Source organism: Triticum urartu, chromosome 3 (assembly GCF_003073215.2).
Source record: "Triticum urartu cultivar G1812 chromosome 3, Tu2.1, whole genome shotgun sequence".
In the NCBI taxonomy this organism is placed as follows: Eukaryota; Viridiplantae; Streptophyta; class Magnoliopsida; order Poales; family Poaceae; genus Triticum; species Triticum urartu.
The window spans coordinates 513,448,659-513,468,568 of NC_053024.1; the positions used below are offsets into that span (position 1 = coordinate 513,448,659).

Sequence of the window (19,910 nt, forward strand, 5' to 3'; positions counted from 1 at the left end):
CCAAGAATTTAGTCCTTGAAGGAGGTGTTTAGCGCAACGAACCAGGCAATCTGACTATGTGGCTTTATTACCCTCACTTAGCCATAGCAGTTTAACAATAAAAATGTAGGAGCAGCCCCTAGTTAGCATTTAATCCGGGCTAGGGTGCTTTAAACACCTGATCAGATGAAGGCCGATTCATTGCAAAATGCGGAAAATGGCAAAAGATTTTTAACCTCCGAAGAGCTGACCGGCTCAGGCCGCATCATGACAGTCAGTTTTCGACTTTCTCTACTGAGGTGCTCATCCGGATAAAGGACACAATCGCACTAGGTCTCCCTTTACTATCCTAGCCGATAGAGCGGAACATAAGGTAGTAAGCACAGGAGTCGGGCAACCCAACTATTGAACAAATACATGATTCTTAGCCGATGCATATAATGCTAAATTCGAGGGCCGAACTATACTGTAAAAGTGTTCGGACTTGCTGCCATAGTATGGAGCGCAATAAAGCCCCTGGCGAATTATGTCGTACCAAAGTGTATGGATGCAGTCAATAAGAATAGCAAAATAAAATGAAGTAAAAAGCTAGTGCCACATGAGTTAGGCCGCAAACTGTTTTCATTATAATTTTAATTAATACATTAAAGCGTATTTGTACAAATAGTGTGATAAGCAACAGGGCTATTTAACATGCCAAGACCAAGGGGGAGATGCGTACAGGTCCTGAAAACAAGTAAATGATTGTTAAGAAGAACATTTAGAGATTCCCCCACACGTTTGTGCTACTTGCCACCTTGGTATATCCGTCCTTCGAAAGGACCGATTATCAGGCCGTCGAGAGGGGCCTGGCCGTCGAGAGGGGCGTGTGAAAAATAAACCTAAAAAGGATAAAAAGAAAAGTAAAAGTATGTGTGTCCAGGGAAGGTCGAGCCATGTTGTGGACCAGAGTCTGGTTATGCCTCCATCTCTGCCCATGGTATTTTTAGTGCATAGTTATGTACGCACGGTACGTATGCCGCCACTTGGTCAGGACTGAGACGAAGGCCGAATTGCTAGTCGAGCTCCTGACAAGCTGGACTGTCCTGCTGCAGAGTAGTCCAGACTCGTGTGACAGTGTCCGGGAGCATGGCCGCCGAATTAAGGTTCTGCTTGTGAAGGCCGCTCTGTACTTCTGCTGCCAGGGCCGCGGTGTGCTCCTCAGTACGAAGGGAGCACTCCGTGTTTCCATTGACTGTGATGACACCGCGTGGTCTGGGCATCTTGAGCTTGAGATAAGCATAGTGTGGCACCGCATTGAATCGCGCGAATGCAGTTCGTTCGAGCAGTGCGTGATAGGCATTACGGAAGGGGACGATATCGAAGATTGACTCTTCGCTTCGGAAGTTGTCCGGAGATCCGAAGATGACCTCCAATGTGATTGAGCCCGTGCAATGGGCCTCTACACTTGGTATAACTCCTTTAAAGGTAGTTTTGGTGGGCTTGATCCTTGATGGATCGATGCCCATTTTGCGCATTGTATCCTGATAGAGCAGGCTGAGGCCGCTGCCACCGTCCATGAGGACTCGTGTGAGGTGGAATCCATCAATTATTGGGTCAAGAACTAGTGTAGCTGAACCGCCATGACGGATACTGGTCGGATGGTCCCTACGATCGAAGGTGATCGGGCAGGACGACCATGGGTTGAATTTTGGGGCGACTGGCTCTATCGCATAGACGTCCCTGAGCGCGTGCTTGCGCTTCCTCTTGGGGATATGGGTGATGTATATCATGTTCACCGTTTTGACCTGGGGGGGACTTCTTCTATCCCCCTGTGTTCGGCGGACGGGGCTCCTCGTCGTCATTCTCGCCTTGCGACCCCTTCTCCTTCTCTTCAGCATTTAATTTGCCGGCCTGTTTAAAGACCCAACAGCTATGGTGGGTATGATTGGCTGGTTTATCAGGGGTGTCGTGGATCTGACATGGACGATCGAGTATACGGTCCAAGATGGAAGCACCCTGATTATTCCTTTTATATGACTTCTTCCGCTGACCGGACTTGGAGCCGCAGAATCCGGTGTTGACCGTCGTGTCATCAATATTGTCACCATTGTTTCGACGCTTATGCCTGTTGCATCGGGTCTTACCGTTGCTATTCCTGGTTTCGTAGGTGCCAGGTTCGCTTGCATTATTATTGCTATGGGCTAGCCAACTATCTTCGCCTGCACAAAGCGGGCCATAAGTGTCATGAGGGCCGCCATGGACTTCGGCTTTTCTTGGCCGAGGTGCCGGGGGAGCCATTCGTCGCAGATGCTATGCTTAAAGGCCGCTAGGGCTATGGCATTCGGGCAGTCGACGATCTGGTTCTTTTTAGTTAAGAATCTGGTCCAGAATTTCCTGGCTGACTCTCTGGGCTGTTAGACTATGTGACTTAGGTCATCGGCATCCGAAGATCGGACGTATGTGCCTTGGAAGTTGTCGCGGAAGGTGTCTTCCAGGTCCTCCCAGCTGCCAATAGAGTTTTCAGGCACACTGTTCAGCTAGTGTCAGGCCGGTCCCTTGAGTTTTAGGGGGGGGGGTATTTGATGGCATGAAGATCATCACCGCGGGCCATATGAATATGGAGAATAAAGTCTTCAATCCATACCACGGGATCTGTTGTTCCATCATATGATTCGATATTCACGGGTTTGAACCCTTCTGGGAATTCATGCTCCATTACTTCATCAGTGAAGCAGAGGGGGGGTGTGGCGCCTCTATATCGGGCCAGATCGCGACGTAGTCCGGATGGAGTCCGTCTGCGGTTTTCAGCCCGGACGTGATTGTGCTTGTCATGTTCGGCTTGATAGCCGTCGTCTCGCGTCGGGGCACGCCCCTGCGATCCGTAGATCGATCTGGCTGGACCTGCTTTATTCTTCAGGTCCTGTCGCATGTCATATGTATGTTCCCGAGCTGCTTTATCTCTGCCTTTACGACGAGGTAGGACGGGCTGGTGTTCGGCTTGAGTTGCTGCTTTGTCCCGGCCATGTGGTGGTCGATCAGCCGCGTTATGCGCTGATGGTACGGGCTCAAGTGCCTCGTCATCGAATTGAGGTAGCAATTTGCGCTTCGGGTAACTTTTGGTTGGGCGCTCGAGGTCATATTCCTCTGCTGCTAGGACATTAGTCCATCTATCGTTGAGTAGATCTTGATCAGCTTGAAGCTGATGTTGTTTCTTTTTCAGGCTCCTTGAAGTGGCTATTAGCCGTTGCTTAAACCGCTCCTTGATACGTCTCCAACGTATCTATAATTTTTGATTGCTCCATGCTATATTATATACTGTTTTGAATGTTTATGGGCTTTATTATACACTTTTATATCATTTTTGGGACTAACCTATTAACCCAGAGCCTAGTGCCAGTTTTTACCCTGTTTTACGATTTCGAAGAAAAGTAAAATCAAACGGAGTCCAATTGACCTAAAACTTCACGGAACTCATTGTTGGAAGGAAAGAAGCCCAGAAGACTTGGAGTGCACGTCAGGGGATCTGCGAGGAGATCACGAGGCAGGGGCTGCGCCCACCCCCCTGGGCGCGCCCTCCACCCTCGTGGGCCCCTCGTGCCTCCCCTGACGTATTTCTTCCACCTATATATCTCCATATACCCTAAAAACATCAGGGAGCACAATAGATCGGGAGTTCCGCCGCCAGAAGCCTCCGTAGCCACTGAAAGCCAATCTAGACCCGTTCCGGCACCATGCCGGAGGGGGAATCCTTCTCCGGTGGACATCTTCATCATCCCGGTGTTCTCCATGACGAGGAGGAAGTAGTTCTCCCTCGGGGCTGAGGGTATGTACCAGTAGCTATGTGTTTGATCTCTCTCTCTCATGTTCTTGATTTGGCACGATCTTGATGTATCGCGAGCTTTGCTATTATAGTTGGATCTTATGTTTCTTCTCCCCCTCTACTCTCTTGTAATGGATTGTGTTTCCCCTTTGAAGTTATCTTATCGGATTGACTCTTTAAAGATTTGAGAACACTTGATGTATGTATTGCCGTGCGTATCTGTGGTGACAATGGGATACCACGTGATTCACTTGATGTATGTTTTGGTGATCAACTTGCGGGTTCCGCCCATGAACCTATGCATAGGGGTTGGCACACGTTTTCGTCGTGATTCTCCGGTAGAAACTTTGGGGCACTCTTTGAGGTCCTTTGTGTTTGTTGAATAGATGAATATGAGATTGTGTGACGCATATCGTATAATCATACCCACGGATACTTGAGGTGACATTGGAGTATCTAGGTGACATTAGGGTTTTGGTTGATTTGTGTCTTAAGGTGTTATTCTAGTACGAACTCTAGGGCTGTTTGTGACACTTATAGGAATAGCCCAACGGATTGATTGGAAAGAATAACTTTGAGATGGTTTCGTACCCTACCATAATCTCTTCGTTCGTTCTCCGCTATTAGTGACTTTGGAGTGACTATTTGTTGCATGTTGAGGGATAGTTATGTGATCCAATTATGATATTATTGTTGAGAGGACTTGCACTAGTGAAAGTATGAACCCTAGGCCTTGTTTCCTAGCATTGCAATACCGTTTACGCTCACTTTTATCATTAGTTACCTTGCTGTTTTTATAATTTCAGATTACAAATACCTTTATCTACTATCCATATACCACTTGTATCACCATCTCTTCGCCGAACTAGTGCACCTATACAATTTACCATTGTATTGGGTGTGTTGGGGACACAAGAGACTCTTTGTTATTTGGTTGCGGGGTTGCTTGAGAGAGACCATCTTCATCCTACGCCTCCTACGGATTGATAAACCTTAGGCCATCCACTTGAGGGAAATTTGCTACTGTCCTACAAACCTCTGCACTTGGAGGCCCAACAACGTCTACAAGAAGAAGTTGTGTAGTAGACATCACTCCTGCTCGAGAGGTTCCTCAGGCACGATAAAATCTCCGTCGCCGAGGCTCACCTCATCCTCGGAGGGTGGAAGGTAATTACTGTCCTCCGAGTATTCGTTTGCGGCCTGTTCATCAAGGCTAGCTTGCCCATCCTCCCGATCATTTTGTTCAGAGTTTTGCTCGACGGGGTTTTCTTGGTCTTCAGCATCATCCAGAGTATTGTTGTTTCTCGTGTCGGTATTGTTGTCTTTGCTGCGGCGTGATTTAGAGCGGCGCCGTCGGTGCTTTGGTTGTATCTCAGGAGGTTTATCCTCGACTGGGTCTTCTTTGTCATCGCCGTTAGCTTGCTTGGGCGTATCCACCATGTATGCGTCATACGAGGAGGTGGCCGGCCAGCGTCCAGTAAACGGCGAGTTTTTGGCTTGCTCCTCTCCGGCATCGTCATCCATACAGTCGATGTCTTCGGAGACGTAATCGAGCATGTCAGTTAAGTCCTCGACTGTGGTGATGAAGTGGGTGGTGGGTGGGATGTAAAATTCCCCGCTCTCAGCCCTAGTCCGGTCTAGGCGTAGTTCGGACGTTGCTCCTCTGTAATCACGACGAATCACATCAAGTCCAGAGCCTCGCTTAAAGGCGAGGTTTGGCCCGAGAAACAGAGCATGTGGAGTACGGCGAGAGGGAGACTCCTTGGCCGAACTCACACGATGCCGGAGAAGGGTCCGGCTCCATGATGCCTGCCAGCGACACTACTTCCCCCGGCTCTCCCACAATGGGTTTGGTGGCCGTAGATAGTCCGGCGAGCTCAGAGAGCCTGTCTTCGGACCTGGCGATACGCTCCAGATCTAAGGCCGGAGCGGAGATTGAGGGCGCGAATCCTTGGAAGATCAAGTCTCCTTGGATATCCGTGACATAGTCCAGATTTCCAAAACTAATCTGGTGACCTGGGGCATAGCTGTCGATCTGCTCTAGATGGCCAAGCGAGATGGCCCGCAGTGCGAAGCCGCCGAACACAAAGATCTAGCCAGGGAGGAAAACCTCCCCCAAGGCAGCTTTGTTGTAGATGATTGAGGGAGCCATTGAACCTTCTAGTCACGACAAAGTGGAACTCTCAATGAAAGCACCAATGTCGGTGTCAAAACCGACGGATCTCGGGTAGGGGGTCCCGAACTGTGCGTCTAAGGTTGATGGTAATATGAGACAGGGGACACGAAGTTTTACCCAGGTTCGGGCCCTCTTGATGGAGGTAATACCCTATGTCCTGCTTGATTGATATTGATAAGTATGAGGGTTACAAGAGTTGATATACCACGAGATCGTAATAGCTAAAACCCTAGAAGTCTAGCATGTAAGATCATGATTACCTCTACGGACTAAACCCTCCATTTTATATAGACACCGGAGGGGACTAGAGTTGTACAAAGTCGGTTACAGAGAAAGGAATCTTTATATCCGAACGCCAGACTTGTCATCCACGCCAAGGAGAGTCCCATCCGGACACGGGAGAGAGTCTTCTGTCTTGTATCTTCATAGCCCATTAGTCCGGCCCATGTCCAACAAGTCGGACGCCCGAGGACCCCTTAATCCAGGACTCCCTCAGGGGGCGCGCGGCCAACCCTTGAGGCCCTTTTCTCCTTTCCCGTATGGCCCACTAAGGCCCACTACTTGTTGGAAATATGCCCTAGAGGCAATAATAAAAGGATTATTATTATATTTCCTTGTTCATGATAATTGTCTTTTATTCATGCTATAATTGTGTTATCCGGAAATCGTAATACATGTGTGAATACATAGACACCAACATGTCCCTAGTAAGCCTCTAGTTGACTAGCTCGTTGATCAACAGATAGTCATGGTTTCCTGACTATGGACATTGGATGTCATTGATAACGAGATCACATCATTAGGATAATGATGTGATGGACAAGACCCAATCCTAAACATAGCACAAGATCGTATAGTTCGTTTGCTAGAGTTTTTCCAATGTCAAGTATCTTTTCCTTAGACCATGAGATCGTGTAACTCCCGGATACCGTAGGAATGCTTTGGGTGTACCAAACGTCACAACGTAACTGGGTGACTATAAAGGTATACTACGGGTATCTCCGAAAGTGTCTGTTGGGTTGACACGGATCAAGACTGGGATTTGTCACTCCGTATGATGGAGAGGTATCTCTGGGCCCACTCGGTAATGCATCATCATAATGAGCTCAAAGTGACCAAGTGTCTGGTCACGGGATCATGCATTATGGTACGAGTAAAGTGACTTGCCGGTAACGAGATTGAACGAGGTATTGGGATACCGACGATCGAATCTCGGGCAAGTAACGTACCGATTGACAAAGGGAATTGTATACGGGGTTGCTTGAATCCTCGACATCGTGGTTCATCCGATGAGATCATTGAGGAGCATGTGGGAGCCAACATGGGTATCCAGATCCCGCTGTTGGTTATTGACCGGAGAGCCGTCTCGGTCATGTCTACATGTCTCCCGAACCCGTAGGGTCTACACACTTAAGGTTCGGTGACGCTAGGGTTGTAGAGATATGAATATGCAGTAACCCGAAAGTTGTTCGGAGTCCCGGATGAGATCCCGGACATCACGAGGAGTTCCGGAATGGTCCGGAGGTGAAAAATTATATGTAGGAAGTGCAGTTTCGGCCATCGGGAGAGTTTCGGGGGTCACCGGTATTGTACCGGGACCACCAGAAGGGTCCCGGGGGTCCACCGGGTGGGGCCACCCATCCCGGAGGGCCCCATGGGCTGAAGTGGGGAGGGGAACCAGCCCATAGTGGGCTGGTGCGCCCCCTTTGGCCCACCCCATGCGCCTAGGGTTGGGAACCCTAGGGTGGGGGGGCGCCCCACCTGGCTTGGGGGCACTCCACCCCTTGGCCGCCGCCCCCCCTAGGAGATCCCATCTCCTAGGGCCAGCGCCCCCCCTAGGGGAGCCTATATAAAGGGGGGGAGGGGCAGCCGCACCCTTGACTCTTGGCGCCTCCCTCTCCCCTGCTACACCTCTCCCTCTCGCAGAAGAACGACGAAGCCCTGCTGCGGTGACTGCTGCATCCACCACCACGCCGTCGTGCTGCTGGATCTTCATCAACCTCTCCTCCCCCCTTGCTGGATCAAGAAGGAGGAGACGTCACGCTAACCATACGTGTGTTGAACACGGAGGTGCCGTCCGTTCGGCGCTAGGATCTCCGGTGATTTGGATCACGTCGAGTACGACTTCCTCATCCCCATTCTTTGAACGCTTCCGCGCGTGATCTACAAAGGTATGTAGATGCAATCCGACCACTCGTTGCTAGATGAACTCATAGATGGATCTTGGTGAAACCGTAGGAAAATTTTTGTTTTCTGCAACGTTCCCCATCACTACTTCCCTCGGCTAATTCCCGTAACTCTCCGGTACTCCGAAAAATACCCGAATCACTCGGAACCTTTCCGATGTCCGAATATAGCCTTCCAATATATTGATCTTTATGTCTCGACCATTTCGAGACTCCTCGCCATGGCCGTGATCTCATCCGGGACTCCGAACAACCTTCAGTACATCAAATCACATAACTCATAATGCAAATCGTCATCGAACATTAAGCGTGCGGAACCTACGGGTTCGAGAACTATGTAGACATGACCGAGACACATCTCTGGTCAATAACCAATAGAGGAACCTGGATGCTCATATTGGCTCCTACATATTCTATGAAGATCTTTATCGGTCAAACCGCATAACAACATACGTTGTTCCCTTTGTCATCGATATGTTACTTGCCCGAGATTCGATCGTCGGTATCATCATACCTAGTTCAACCTCATTACCGACAAGTCTCTTTACTCGTTCCGTAATGCAACATCCCGCAACTAACTCATTAGCCACATTGCTTGCAAGGCTTATAGTGATGTGCATTACCGAGAGAGCCCGGAGATACCTCTCCGATAATCGGAGTGACAAATCCTAATCTTGATCTATGCCAACTCAACAAACACCATCGGAGACATCTGTAGAGCATCTTTATAATCACCCAGTTACATTGTGACGTTTGATAGCACACAAGGTGTTCCTCCGGTATTCGGGAGTTGCATAATCTCATAGTCAGAGGAAGATGTATAAGTCATGATGAAAGCAATAGCAATAAAACTAAACAATCATTTATGCCAAGCTAATGGATGGGTTTGTCTATCACATCATTCTCTAATGATGTGATCCCGTTCATCAAATGACAACACATGTCTATGGTCAGGAAACTTAACCATCTTCGATTAACGAGCTAGTCAAGTAGAGGCATACTAGGGACACTCTGTTTTGTCTATGTATTCACACATGTACTAAGTTTCCGGTTAATACAATTCTAGCATGAATAATAAACATTTATCATGATATAAGGAAATATAAATAACAACTTTATTATTGCCTCTAGGGCATATTTCCTTCATGGGGCGCACTGTGCTTTGTCTCGGTCCAGACGCTATTTATGAGGCCACTTCCGAGTGGCTAATGAGTGGGCCGGAGCAATCTAATCATATCCCGCAGCAGGCGCTCGCCCAATACGTGGAAGAAAAGGTGGCACGAAGATCGAGGCATCCTCGTCTATCCACTTTGTTTACTACGGCGCGCTCCGTTCCATGGGCTTCCGCGAAATTTCGAATCCCGTGAGATCAGGAGACCGCAAAATAACCAATCGCGCCAAAGATTTCGTACCATATCAACACTTGAAGTTTATCAGTTAAGTTCACTCGACGACCTCTGAATCGATCGAGGTGACTGAAACAAGATCGAAGCTTCAACATGATTCACAAACTCAGACGAAATACCTCCGAAGTATGGAATCGAGACGGAGTCAACTTCAGCTCTTTCTTCACTCGGACCTCAAATCCATTCGGGGGCTAATGAAGATGACATGTGCCTAGGGTAGGGTCATAGGCCTGACCTAGACACCTTACCCAAGGACACTGCCCTAGAGTCAAAGACATTCAAAGTACAACAGAAGAAACTGACTGAGTCCACCAAGGAGTGCAATCCACTCGACCTCCAACCTCACTCGGAAATCCCAATTCCATTCGACCAAGATAAAGTCACTCGACCATATAAGACACCACTCGGAATACAGAAGGCCCAAAGTCACTCAGGATGGCAACGGTCAGGCGTTCACTCTGTAGTCTTAAAGATCATTTATAGCTCTTCATGACTGGCGTTACCAGTGATGCTCTGTCTTAATATACATTGAACCTTGTGTAACGTGGGATGGCCGGGGTCCTGACGCACTCTATATAAGCCACCCCCTCCTCTAGCACAAGGGTTCGCACCCCCTGTAACTCTCACGCATAATCCAGTCAACCAAAGCCTTCGGGCACCGAGACATAGGTCTGTTACTTCCTCCGAGAAGGGCCTGAACTCGTAAACCTTGCGTGCACAACCTCACCGTAGCTGGGATCTTGCCTCCTCCTACGTACCCCCTATTCTATTGTCAGACTTACTCCCATGACACATAGGTCCACCACGAGGATGCCACCGCCACGCCATCCTTACTTGAGTAGACTGGTTTCCAAATTCATCCCCAACGATAGAACCGATGGCCTCGTCAAGGAAGGACCTGAAGAATCTTTATTCAGCACCGTCATCATCGTCGCCGAAGCCAAGACGATGAACAACCTAAAAACCTAGACTACGAGGGAGTAAAAATGATCCACACGCGTGGACCCGGCGACCCCCCTCACCACCAACGACATAGGTCGCCGGCGAAGGGGAGCCGATGGAGGACGGTGCTGGAAGATTGGCCTCTCCTGACAGTGGCTAGGGTTCCAGCCGCCAGGACAAGAGGAAAAGAAAACGATACAACAGCTCTCTGGTCTGGCTCTGACAAGACGACGGGTGCCGAATGCAAGGTCAATTGAAAGACGGTGTGTCACCCTCAAGAATATGGCGGCCTTGGAATGCTCAACACCGATAAGTTTGCTCGGGCTCTGTGACTTCCATGGCTTTAGTATTAGTGGAAGGGACCTTTCAGTTTGTAATACTGTAGCAGCACGGTATCTCACTGTTGCACGTGTACGGTATAAGTCAGTATGAGTGCGGCGTATGTACGTGCTCGTCCTTGAACTGGTAGCGACTCACAGACGAATGTGGCCTCATATCGGTCAGTACGCTATATGCAAACCACAAGTCCCAGTCAGATAGATTACGTAGCCTGAACTGCATTGCAGGATCTAGCGCTTATTGCATATACAGTACAGTAATAATCAAATTAAACAAGAGAACAAATCCATCCAAACTTTTCCTCCGACGTGGTAACTACTCCGTATAAAGTTCGCAGTGGCTAACAACAATAGCACAAGGCTTCACTACTCTAGGATAAATGAGAATTTTCAAATAATATAACTAGCTGACCATCAACAATGCAATTCAAACACTATCGACCTAATCATCGCTAACAGAGTTCACAGTTGTACAAGCATATACTGTATTTAAGTTTAAGGGTGCATTTAGCAGAAAATTATTGGGAAAATATGACGGAGATTGTTGTTTAATTAGACAATGCACAGTTCTGAACATGGATATCCAGCGGCAGTCCTGTTAACTCCCTCATTCCACTGTGTTCAAAATCCAACTGTAAAGCTTCCAGGCTTCAAATTGCTAGCAAAATGGCAGATACTTGGAACGAAAGGAATATAAGATCTGAATACAAGCAAACAGGAAATGATATTAATAACCAAAACTATTGGGAATAGATGGAACAGAACGACCTTGACCTCAGCAAAAGTCAAAAATAAATCCAAGCTCGTTAATTCACAATGGCACGCCATTAGTACGAAAGTGATAGGAAATGATGAGGGTGCTTGGATACGTTTTAGTCTCATGACTAAAAGTAGTGGGACTAAAACTTGCTAGCTTCACCCATGCTTGGATCCAAATACTAAAGAGACAAAAATCAAATTAATGAGCATTTATTATCCTCTAAACCCTCCAATCCAGAACTCGCCTGTGTTAAAAGAAAGGAGTTAAATGAGGAGAGAGAGGACTAATCCACATTTTAGCAGGGGTACCCTGACTAAAAAAATTTAGCCTCAAGACTAGTTTTAGCCTCTCTTTAGTCAGGGGTGCTTGAAACTTTAGCCTCTTAAAGAGACTATTTTTAGTCAGACTAAAATAAGTCCCTTGGATCCAAGCACCCTCTATGCCCTCATGGAGGAGATTTGGCTCGAAGATCGATCAATGAAAGATGGCCAGCGCCAACACAGTGAAGTCTGCCTCTGCATACGAGCCCCCTCTGACCTGCAGCTATAGTTGTAGGAGTATACAAGTATTGCCCTGGTTTTGCTTTCTTCTTTTTGGTTTTTTGATACAATAGTTTTTTTTGGGTTTTGTTAGTATATGCTCTGGTTGGCTGCCTTTTCAGTTTATTGGTTTGTTTGGTGTTATTTTGTGAACTTCTGTACCTTCTCACCATTCTTCTCAAGTTCTCGTACATCTAATACAAAACAGCATGCATGTTGATACATGTCCAAGAAAAAAGAATGATGCCATAATATGCTAGAAATCCACAAAACACAACAGTTATGTTTTTGAGAATGGTGCACAAATCTCAACTAACCACTTGTCATCTTATCTGTAATTCTAGCAGTACATCAATCATACAGGAGGCACAGAACAAGAGCACCAATTAACAAAGTGATCCTTCAGCAACAAGGAAAAATAATGGGTTAATTTGATAAATGCCACTCGAATTCTGGCGATTCCCAGAAATGCCATTGCAATTTTCAAACTTTGAAAAATGCCATTTCCAGTGGCATTTTCCAAAGTCTGCCATGGCGTTTCTCAAAGTTTGGAAATTGCAGTGGTGCTTCCCGGAATCGCCAGAATTCGAGTGGCATTTATCCAATTAACCCAAAAATAAATTGGGTGTCTCCATAGCAAATCTAATAAATGGAATCAAAGTTAAAAATAGTGGTAGTTCCAAATGCTTCCACAACTAATTTACTGACTATCACTTTCCTAGGTTCCTGACAAAATATTTCCCACAGTAGCTTTGCATTTCAAATATCTAGCTGAACTCATGGATGAAGCGGAAACAATGCTTCTTCTTTCCTAAATTTGCTTCAACTTTTTTCTTTTCCCTTTTCCCTTTCCGACGTAACGAGTCTTTCAAGTTCAACCAAGACAACTTATATCCAATTATTATTTTGTGGCTGCCTGCCAATATCTATTACATCACAGTGTTATGTTACCCTACAGCTTATGTCCAGTGGATTTTGCATGGCCTTATAGGCATAAAACCGTGACTGGAGATGTTGTTATCACACATTATTTATGACAGATTTACATCACGAATTTGTCAGCACCGTAGTTCAGATTATGAGCATGACACTCACGTTTGTAATTTGTAAAGTGCAATGTGACTTTTTAATAAATTCTCAGCTCCCCTAACAAGGTCAAGGTCATACCTGAAGAGGTTCTCATGTGGAATGATCATAAGTATTGTCTAGACAAGATGGTCCGAGAGGTAACAGGATAACTTGTGAGATATCACTAGAGGGTCCTGAAGTTTGTTATCATCGAAGGCCCATGTGTCGACCTGTATATACAGCACATAATGGTAGCAACACAAAATGTATTCTTAGAGACGTGGACATCTTTGCTAACAGGGCACCAGGCACACACATGTTGAAGTATTTCCGCCATGAAAAATTCAGAGACATGGATGCCATGTCAGCGGAAACGTGGTCATTTCAGGATGTCAAGTAAGTAGTTTGGAGGCGAGGGATATCTACTGGACTCATCCAGCAGCCTCATGCTTCGCAAGGAGTTAAAGTAACACTAGTCAAGAACAGGTGTTTGGCCTTCAGAAGGGAAAGAGAAAAACAAACATAGTGCGTTGCGCAAGCAGTTACCTATGGTAGATGTTGTAAGTCAATTAGCCTTTAATTACAGAATTTTTTCCTATGCATGGACGAAGGACCTGAAATAAAGGGAATATCACAATTTGGCGAAGGTACAAAATCTACCATGCAACAAAGTTATGTTTTGAACTGGAAACTGTTCACATGGATCTTACAATGACAACAGCACTAGTGACAAAAGCCTTCCAACCATCTAAAAGTTATCATTTAGCAAAAACAGTACTCCAAAGTCAACAGAACGGACACAAGGGACACAATTCTATTACAATCACAGTTAAAGCTGCAATGTCATTAAACAGTAGGGTTAATCTTTCTGTTCAGGAACTACTGGACAAGATAAGGTAGCTTAACCTTTTTCCCGAAGAGATAAGATAGCTTAACATGATGTGTTGTATGCAGAGTCACCAAACTGGAGCAGCTTTAATTGTGTAGGTGAACTGTTGGATCTGAAGCATTCTGCATCGGTGGAGGACAGAATGGAGCGGCTGTAGTTTCTTGGTCAGGACTCACCTGCTTGGATATGATACTATGGTCAGTGATTCTCGTACTGGACAGATCACGTATGTGCAGCTACTGCAAGAGGGGCTATCTGCTTACAATTTATAGCCAATAATCGGCTGGATCTTTCAAAAAACCTATTTTCAACTACAAATTTTCTTTAAGAGCAAACAGAACATGCTCCAAAATACTCTGCAATTACTAGTACTTTCAACAGCCAGCAGGTCATTTATGGACTATACATCTTATATTGTTCACACATCCACTCTCTCGAATGCTTATCGGTGACAGGATGCTGGTTTGATTCCGTGGTCGGATGTATTACAGTTCTAAGTTCCAAAATCATAAACTGAAAGCAAGTAAGCAGGAATGTGATAGTTCAAAGGAAAGATAAGCGAAACACAAGGTGTGAGCAAACCTCAGAGTTCACTGTGGCGTGAAGAAGCCCTTGAAGCACCAAAGAGATCTTTGGCAATGATAAGCAAGCCCTCCAAGTCTTTGGCTCCCGCCTGAAGGCAATCCTTCAGCAACCCCCCTTCCTCCACCTCCCACTTCACATCCAACACCACCTCCCTTAGCGGCCCCTAAACACAAGCGTACAAAAATTTACCGACTGATCATTGCTGCAATATGGTCCGTTGGATGACCTAGGGACCAAGTCATTTCTAAAGAAAGCAGAAGAAGACCAGATCATGTACCTGCTCGGAGAAGGTAGAGAGGAGGCCGTTTAGGAGCTGAGTAGCGGCGGCTAGGAGGTCACCGTAATTACGGCGCAGCCACTGGGCCGCCTCGACCGGTGACTTTAGGCGCGAGGCCTCCGCCGCAGCGGCGAGGAGGCGGGCGGCGGCAGTGGCGCGGGAGAAGCCGCATCCGGTGACGGAGGAGAAAGCATAGTGGCGGAGGTAGTCCCAGCCGAGTGCCCACGCACCGCGAGAGGAGAGAATGGACAGGTGCGAGGCGATTCGGCGAGCGCGGGCAGCGGCAGCGGCGTCCCCCCGGTCGGCGCGGGCGACCGCGACGCGGGGGAGGAGGGAGTGGGAGAGGGAGAGGAGGGAGGCGACCTCGCGCAGTGGGACGCGGAGCGCGTAAGCGCGGGGAGGAGGTGGGAAGACTAGCAGGAGGACGATGGCTATGAGAGGGAGAGGGGGATGGGAACCAGATACTCGCCGGCGGCGTGAAGCGCCGGCGAAGGTCATCGAAGGCGGCGGGAGACGGAAGAAAGGGACAAGTCGGGGTGAATGCTTACCAAATCTGATGTTCTTTCGGGGCGATTTGATTTTCAGCCACTACTTACTTTGGACTTTAACAATTTGTCACTGCTTAGATTGTAAATAATCTTTTGCCACTCTTTAGGTCTTGTTCGGCAGCTCTTCAGCTCCATATAATACGGGAGCGAACGGATCGTCAGTTTTGCAACTTCAGAAAATTGCACTGCACGTCGCTCCGCTCTGGCCGCTTCAGGAGCAGAGCCGTGAAGCGGAGGGCTGCCGAACACGGCCTTAGTTTGCCATTTGATTTTTTGCCACTTTTTAACATAAAACAATACTTGCAAATGATGGATATATTGTATGGACAAAACGATGGGCAAGCATGCCCTTGTGTGCCTGTTAGACGCCGATGCATGCCAGGACACAGGAGAAGCGGCAGCAGCCAGCAGCCGCTACCTCGCAGCGCACGGTGGTCCCTGACGGTCGCCGGCTACCTCCCGACGTCCATGGTGAGTCGCGACTTGGTCCCGGCGACGGCTCCACGAAGCGGTGGCGAGCAGCAGTATGCGGCGCCGACGAGAAGCAGCAGCAGTAGCCCGTGGTGGCGGCAGGCATCAGTACCACGGGACGGCGGGGACAAGCAGCTGGACGTGGCGGCAGCGAGCAGCGGCGCATGGCTGGAAGGGTCGGTGGCAAGCAGAGGCACGGAGCAGTTTGCCATGGACGTTCCTATATGCGCCGCCATGGCTGCTCGTGGTGGTCTCCAAGGAGCCAAGGAGGCCCCCAGTCCGCCCTGGCTGCGGCGAGGGTACGGGGCTGCCGATCTAGGGTCTTTGAAGGCTGACGCCGGGAGGTAGTCGCCGACGACGAAGGCCGCCGGAGCGCCGGCGACGACGAAGGAGAGATGGGGATCGAGGCTATCCTCAATCGACTGCAAAGGGCAAATTAGGGATTTCATCGTGGGTCCCATTTGACAGGGGCAAAATATCAAAGTACAAAGTAACGTGTGGCAAAAAATCAATGACAAAGTAACCGGTGGCAGATTGTCAAAGTACAAAGTAAGACGGGGCACAAAATCAAATCCCCCGTTCTTTTGGGGATGCATCTCCAACGCTGACCCAAATTGGACACCTCCGAGCGGGACAGTCTGCGGACATTGATACAGTAGTCGGCTATTTAATCGTAATCATAAATTATGGACATTTTAAAAGAAATATATTAAAAATGAACAAATTTAATGCATATTTAAACAAACAGAATGATTTTCATTCATATTTGAATAATGTTTACATAAAACCCGATGTTTTTCATCTAAACCGACACAAATTCATTATATTTAGACATATTTCAACTAATTGTACCCTAAATCTAGTTTAAATGACCGCCGGTACCCACTTCTCATGTCCGTCCGACCACGAGGCCTGAAAAATGAAGCTTTGCCTTCGCAACCTACAAGCGGTCAATCGGTCGACGATGACGAGCTCGACAAGTTTACCTTCAACGGGAGGGGAGGAGTGGCGGTCTTCCCCGGACCTGAGTGCCGGTGGCCTCCCATCTCGTGATGAGTGGATTTTAAGCATACTTTTTAGAGTATATTTGAATGCCAAAATCGTTTATATCATATCCATCTATTTCGTCAAGGTGGAGTTTGTTAGAGTTGTGTCAAATATAGTGTACAAGATATGTTATAGTTAGACTCTGAATTGTATTGTGTTTAGATATGATATTGAGTCGTGTCTAAGTAGGACACTTATATCCTAGTTCGCTTATATAATGAGAGGGTAGACACACAGTGTAATATATGCCAACATAATAGCATATGAACGCAGGGGAAGCCGGCGGCATGTGCCGGTGTCCAGGGCGATTGTATGCGGTATTATAGCGGTGTCATGGGGAGGAGCGCCCATAGTCAGGCTTCGGGGATGTAGCCATATCGGTGAACCTCATTAACAAATCTCGGTGTCATGCTCGTCTGATTGCTTGGTCTTCAGATGGGCAGTGGTAGCCTCAGATTTATTCTAACAACATGCACACTTATCCGTCCGACCCTAACTCCGCCAACCACTCACAACCAAGCCACCCGCATGGCCATGGCTGCCCGCCCGCACCTGAGACACACACTCCGCCTAGAAACGCCATGCCTCCCGCCGCCAAGGCCGCTGCCCAACATCCAGACACTCCCAAGACCATCCCAAAGAGGTCGGCTTTGGTCAAAAGGGGACACACTCAACCAACGAAACCGCAGCATTCGCCCCACCTCAAAACATCGCCGGATCAGCAACCGCCCGCACACGGGTGGGGAAGCGGATGCATCCACGGCCGTCACACCGCCGTGCCAACGAGGGGTGGCCCGAGTCCCATTAGTCGTCGTATCTCTTTCTATGACTGTAACACTCCCATGTATTAAGCTACAGTAATCCTCATGAATATGCTAGGTCACTTTGCTTTGCCATGCTTGATCACTATGGATTCAAATCTCATTTCAAACTCCACCTTTGAAATCAATTCAAATTGCAAGTGAAATTTAAAGTTTCACAAACATGATTGCAAAATAGTTCATCATTTAGAAAAATATTTCATAACAATTATTTGTTAAGGAAAACAACATCACTTATTTGCTTAAATGGACTATAGCAATTAAACAGTGCCAAATCAGCATATTTTTAAGTGCTTTTCCATTTATGAAAAATTCAGACAAATTCAATTACCTCTCAAACTTTTTGTGATAGTGCCAAATATTACAATGTAATTAAGTGGCCAAGTTCCATATTTTACAAAACTCTTTTGATACTAAAAAGAAATGCAAAATAGAAAAGGAATAAAAAAACAAGAGAAAAGAGCTCACCTGTTCAGCTAAGCTCTAGTATGTAGGGACAGGCCCAGCCCACCCACCACCTCACCTTCAACCTCCCGCTACATGAGGCCGACCGAGCGCCCGTGCCCGTCCCTGTCGAGCCACCTCGCCGCCCGCGCTGCTACAGGTGCCCGCGGGTGGATAAGAACTCCACCATGGACCTAGGGGACACGCGCAAGATCTTCCCCCCTTCTCGCACCGCTTCGTCCTCCCACACCATTGCTGCCTCTGTCGTCGCCTCCGCTCACTTGTGCGTGTAGCCACTTGCCTCCCCGCGCCACGCCACCTTATCCACGAGCTCCACCGGCCTTTGCTGCATCAACTACTGCCACCCGACGGAGCTGGGTGCCCCTGCTTCGCCGAATCCGCCGTCACCTCCAACCTTCTGACGCCGCCGGACCTCACCGTTGATTCGCCCCTGTCAAGCCTCCCCTGAGCCCATGTTGCACCCCTAAAGGATCCAGGTGAGCCCACGCGTAGAACCCCTCTCCTAGCGCTGCCTCCCGTCGCCCCTAGCCGTAGCTACCGTCGTGCCCGAGATCGCCGCCGTGACAACCGTCGTTGCAACCCTCCGCCTGAGCCCAGCAACGAGCTCCTGGTGCTTCCAGGAGCCTAGCGAGCCCATGCGCGCATCCTCTCGTGCCCCGTAGTGTTAGGGAACGCAGTATTTCAAAAATTATCCTACGATCACGCAAGATCTATCTAGGAGATGCATAGCAACGAGAGAAGAGAGTGTGTCTACGTACCCTCGTAGACCGAAAGCGGAAACGTTTAGTAACGCGGTTGATGTAGTCGAACGTCTTCGCGACCCAACTGATCAAGTACCAAACGCACGGCACCTCCGTGATCTGCACACGTTCAGCTCGGTGACGTATCTCGTACTCTTGATCCAGTTGAGGCCGCGGGTGAGTAGCGTCAGCATGACGGCGTGTTGACGGTGATGATGAAGTCACCGACGCAGGACTTCGCCAAAGCACTACGACAATATGACCGAGGTGGAAAACTGTGGAGGGGGGCACCGCACACGGCTAAAGATCAACTTGTGTGTCTATGGGGTGCCCCCCTCCCCCGTATGTAAAGGAGTGGAGGAGGGTGCCGGCCGGCCTCATGGGGCGCGCCCCAAGGGAGGGAATCCTACTCCTACTAGGAGTAGGTCCCCCCCTTTCCTAATCCAACTAGGAGGGGAAGGAAAGGGAAGAGGGAGAGAAGGAAAGGGGGCCGCCACCCCCTCCCAATTCGGATTGGGCTTCTGGGGGCGCGCCCCTCCACTTGGCCGCCTCCTCCTCTCTTCCACTAAAGCCCATGAAGGCCCATTAACCCCCCCAGGGGGTTCCGGTAACCTCCCAGTACACTGGAAAATGCCCGAACCTATCTGAAACCTTTCCGGTGTCCAAACATAACCTTCCAATATATCAATCTTTATGTCTCAACCATTTCGAGACTCCTCGTCATGTCCGTGATCACATCTGGGACTCCGAACAACCTTCGGTATATCAAATCACATTACTCACAATACATATCTTCATCGAACGTTAAGCGTGAGGACCCTACGGGTTCCAGAACTATGTTGACATGACCGAGACTCATCTCCAGTCAATA

The 19,910-nt window shown here is 48.3% G+C and overlaps 1 protein-coding gene across 9 annotated transcripts; it reads right to left on the reverse strand.

The window, feature by feature from the left end:
• Positions 1–11,112: 11,112 nt before the first annotated feature.
• On the reverse strand, positions 11,113–15,601 carry LOC125544709. Of its 9 annotated transcripts, XR_007299624.1 has the most exons (6): positions 14,948–15,599; positions 14,668–14,833; positions 14,103–14,261; positions 13,743–13,810; positions 13,296–13,426; positions 11,113–11,529 (listed from the first exon to the last, which is right to left on the reverse strand). XR_007299624.1 is itself a non-coding variant. In XM_048708452.1 (3 exons), exons 1-2 carry the CDS (start codon positions 15,443–15,445, stop codon positions 14,669–14,671), a joined length of 663 nt encoding a protein of 220 aa, XP_048564409.1. In that variant the 5' UTR covers positions 15,446–15,601; the 3' UTR covers positions 13,849–14,264; position 14,668. The 9 variants fall into 9 exon arrangements, 2 of the variants coding, with proteins under 2 accessions (XP_048564409.1, XP_048564408.1); XR_007299625.1 differs by lacking the exon at positions 13,296–13,426; XR_007299622.1 differs by having other exon boundaries at positions 13,296–13,810.
• Between the last annotated feature and the right edge of the window lie 4,309 nt (positions 15,602–19,910).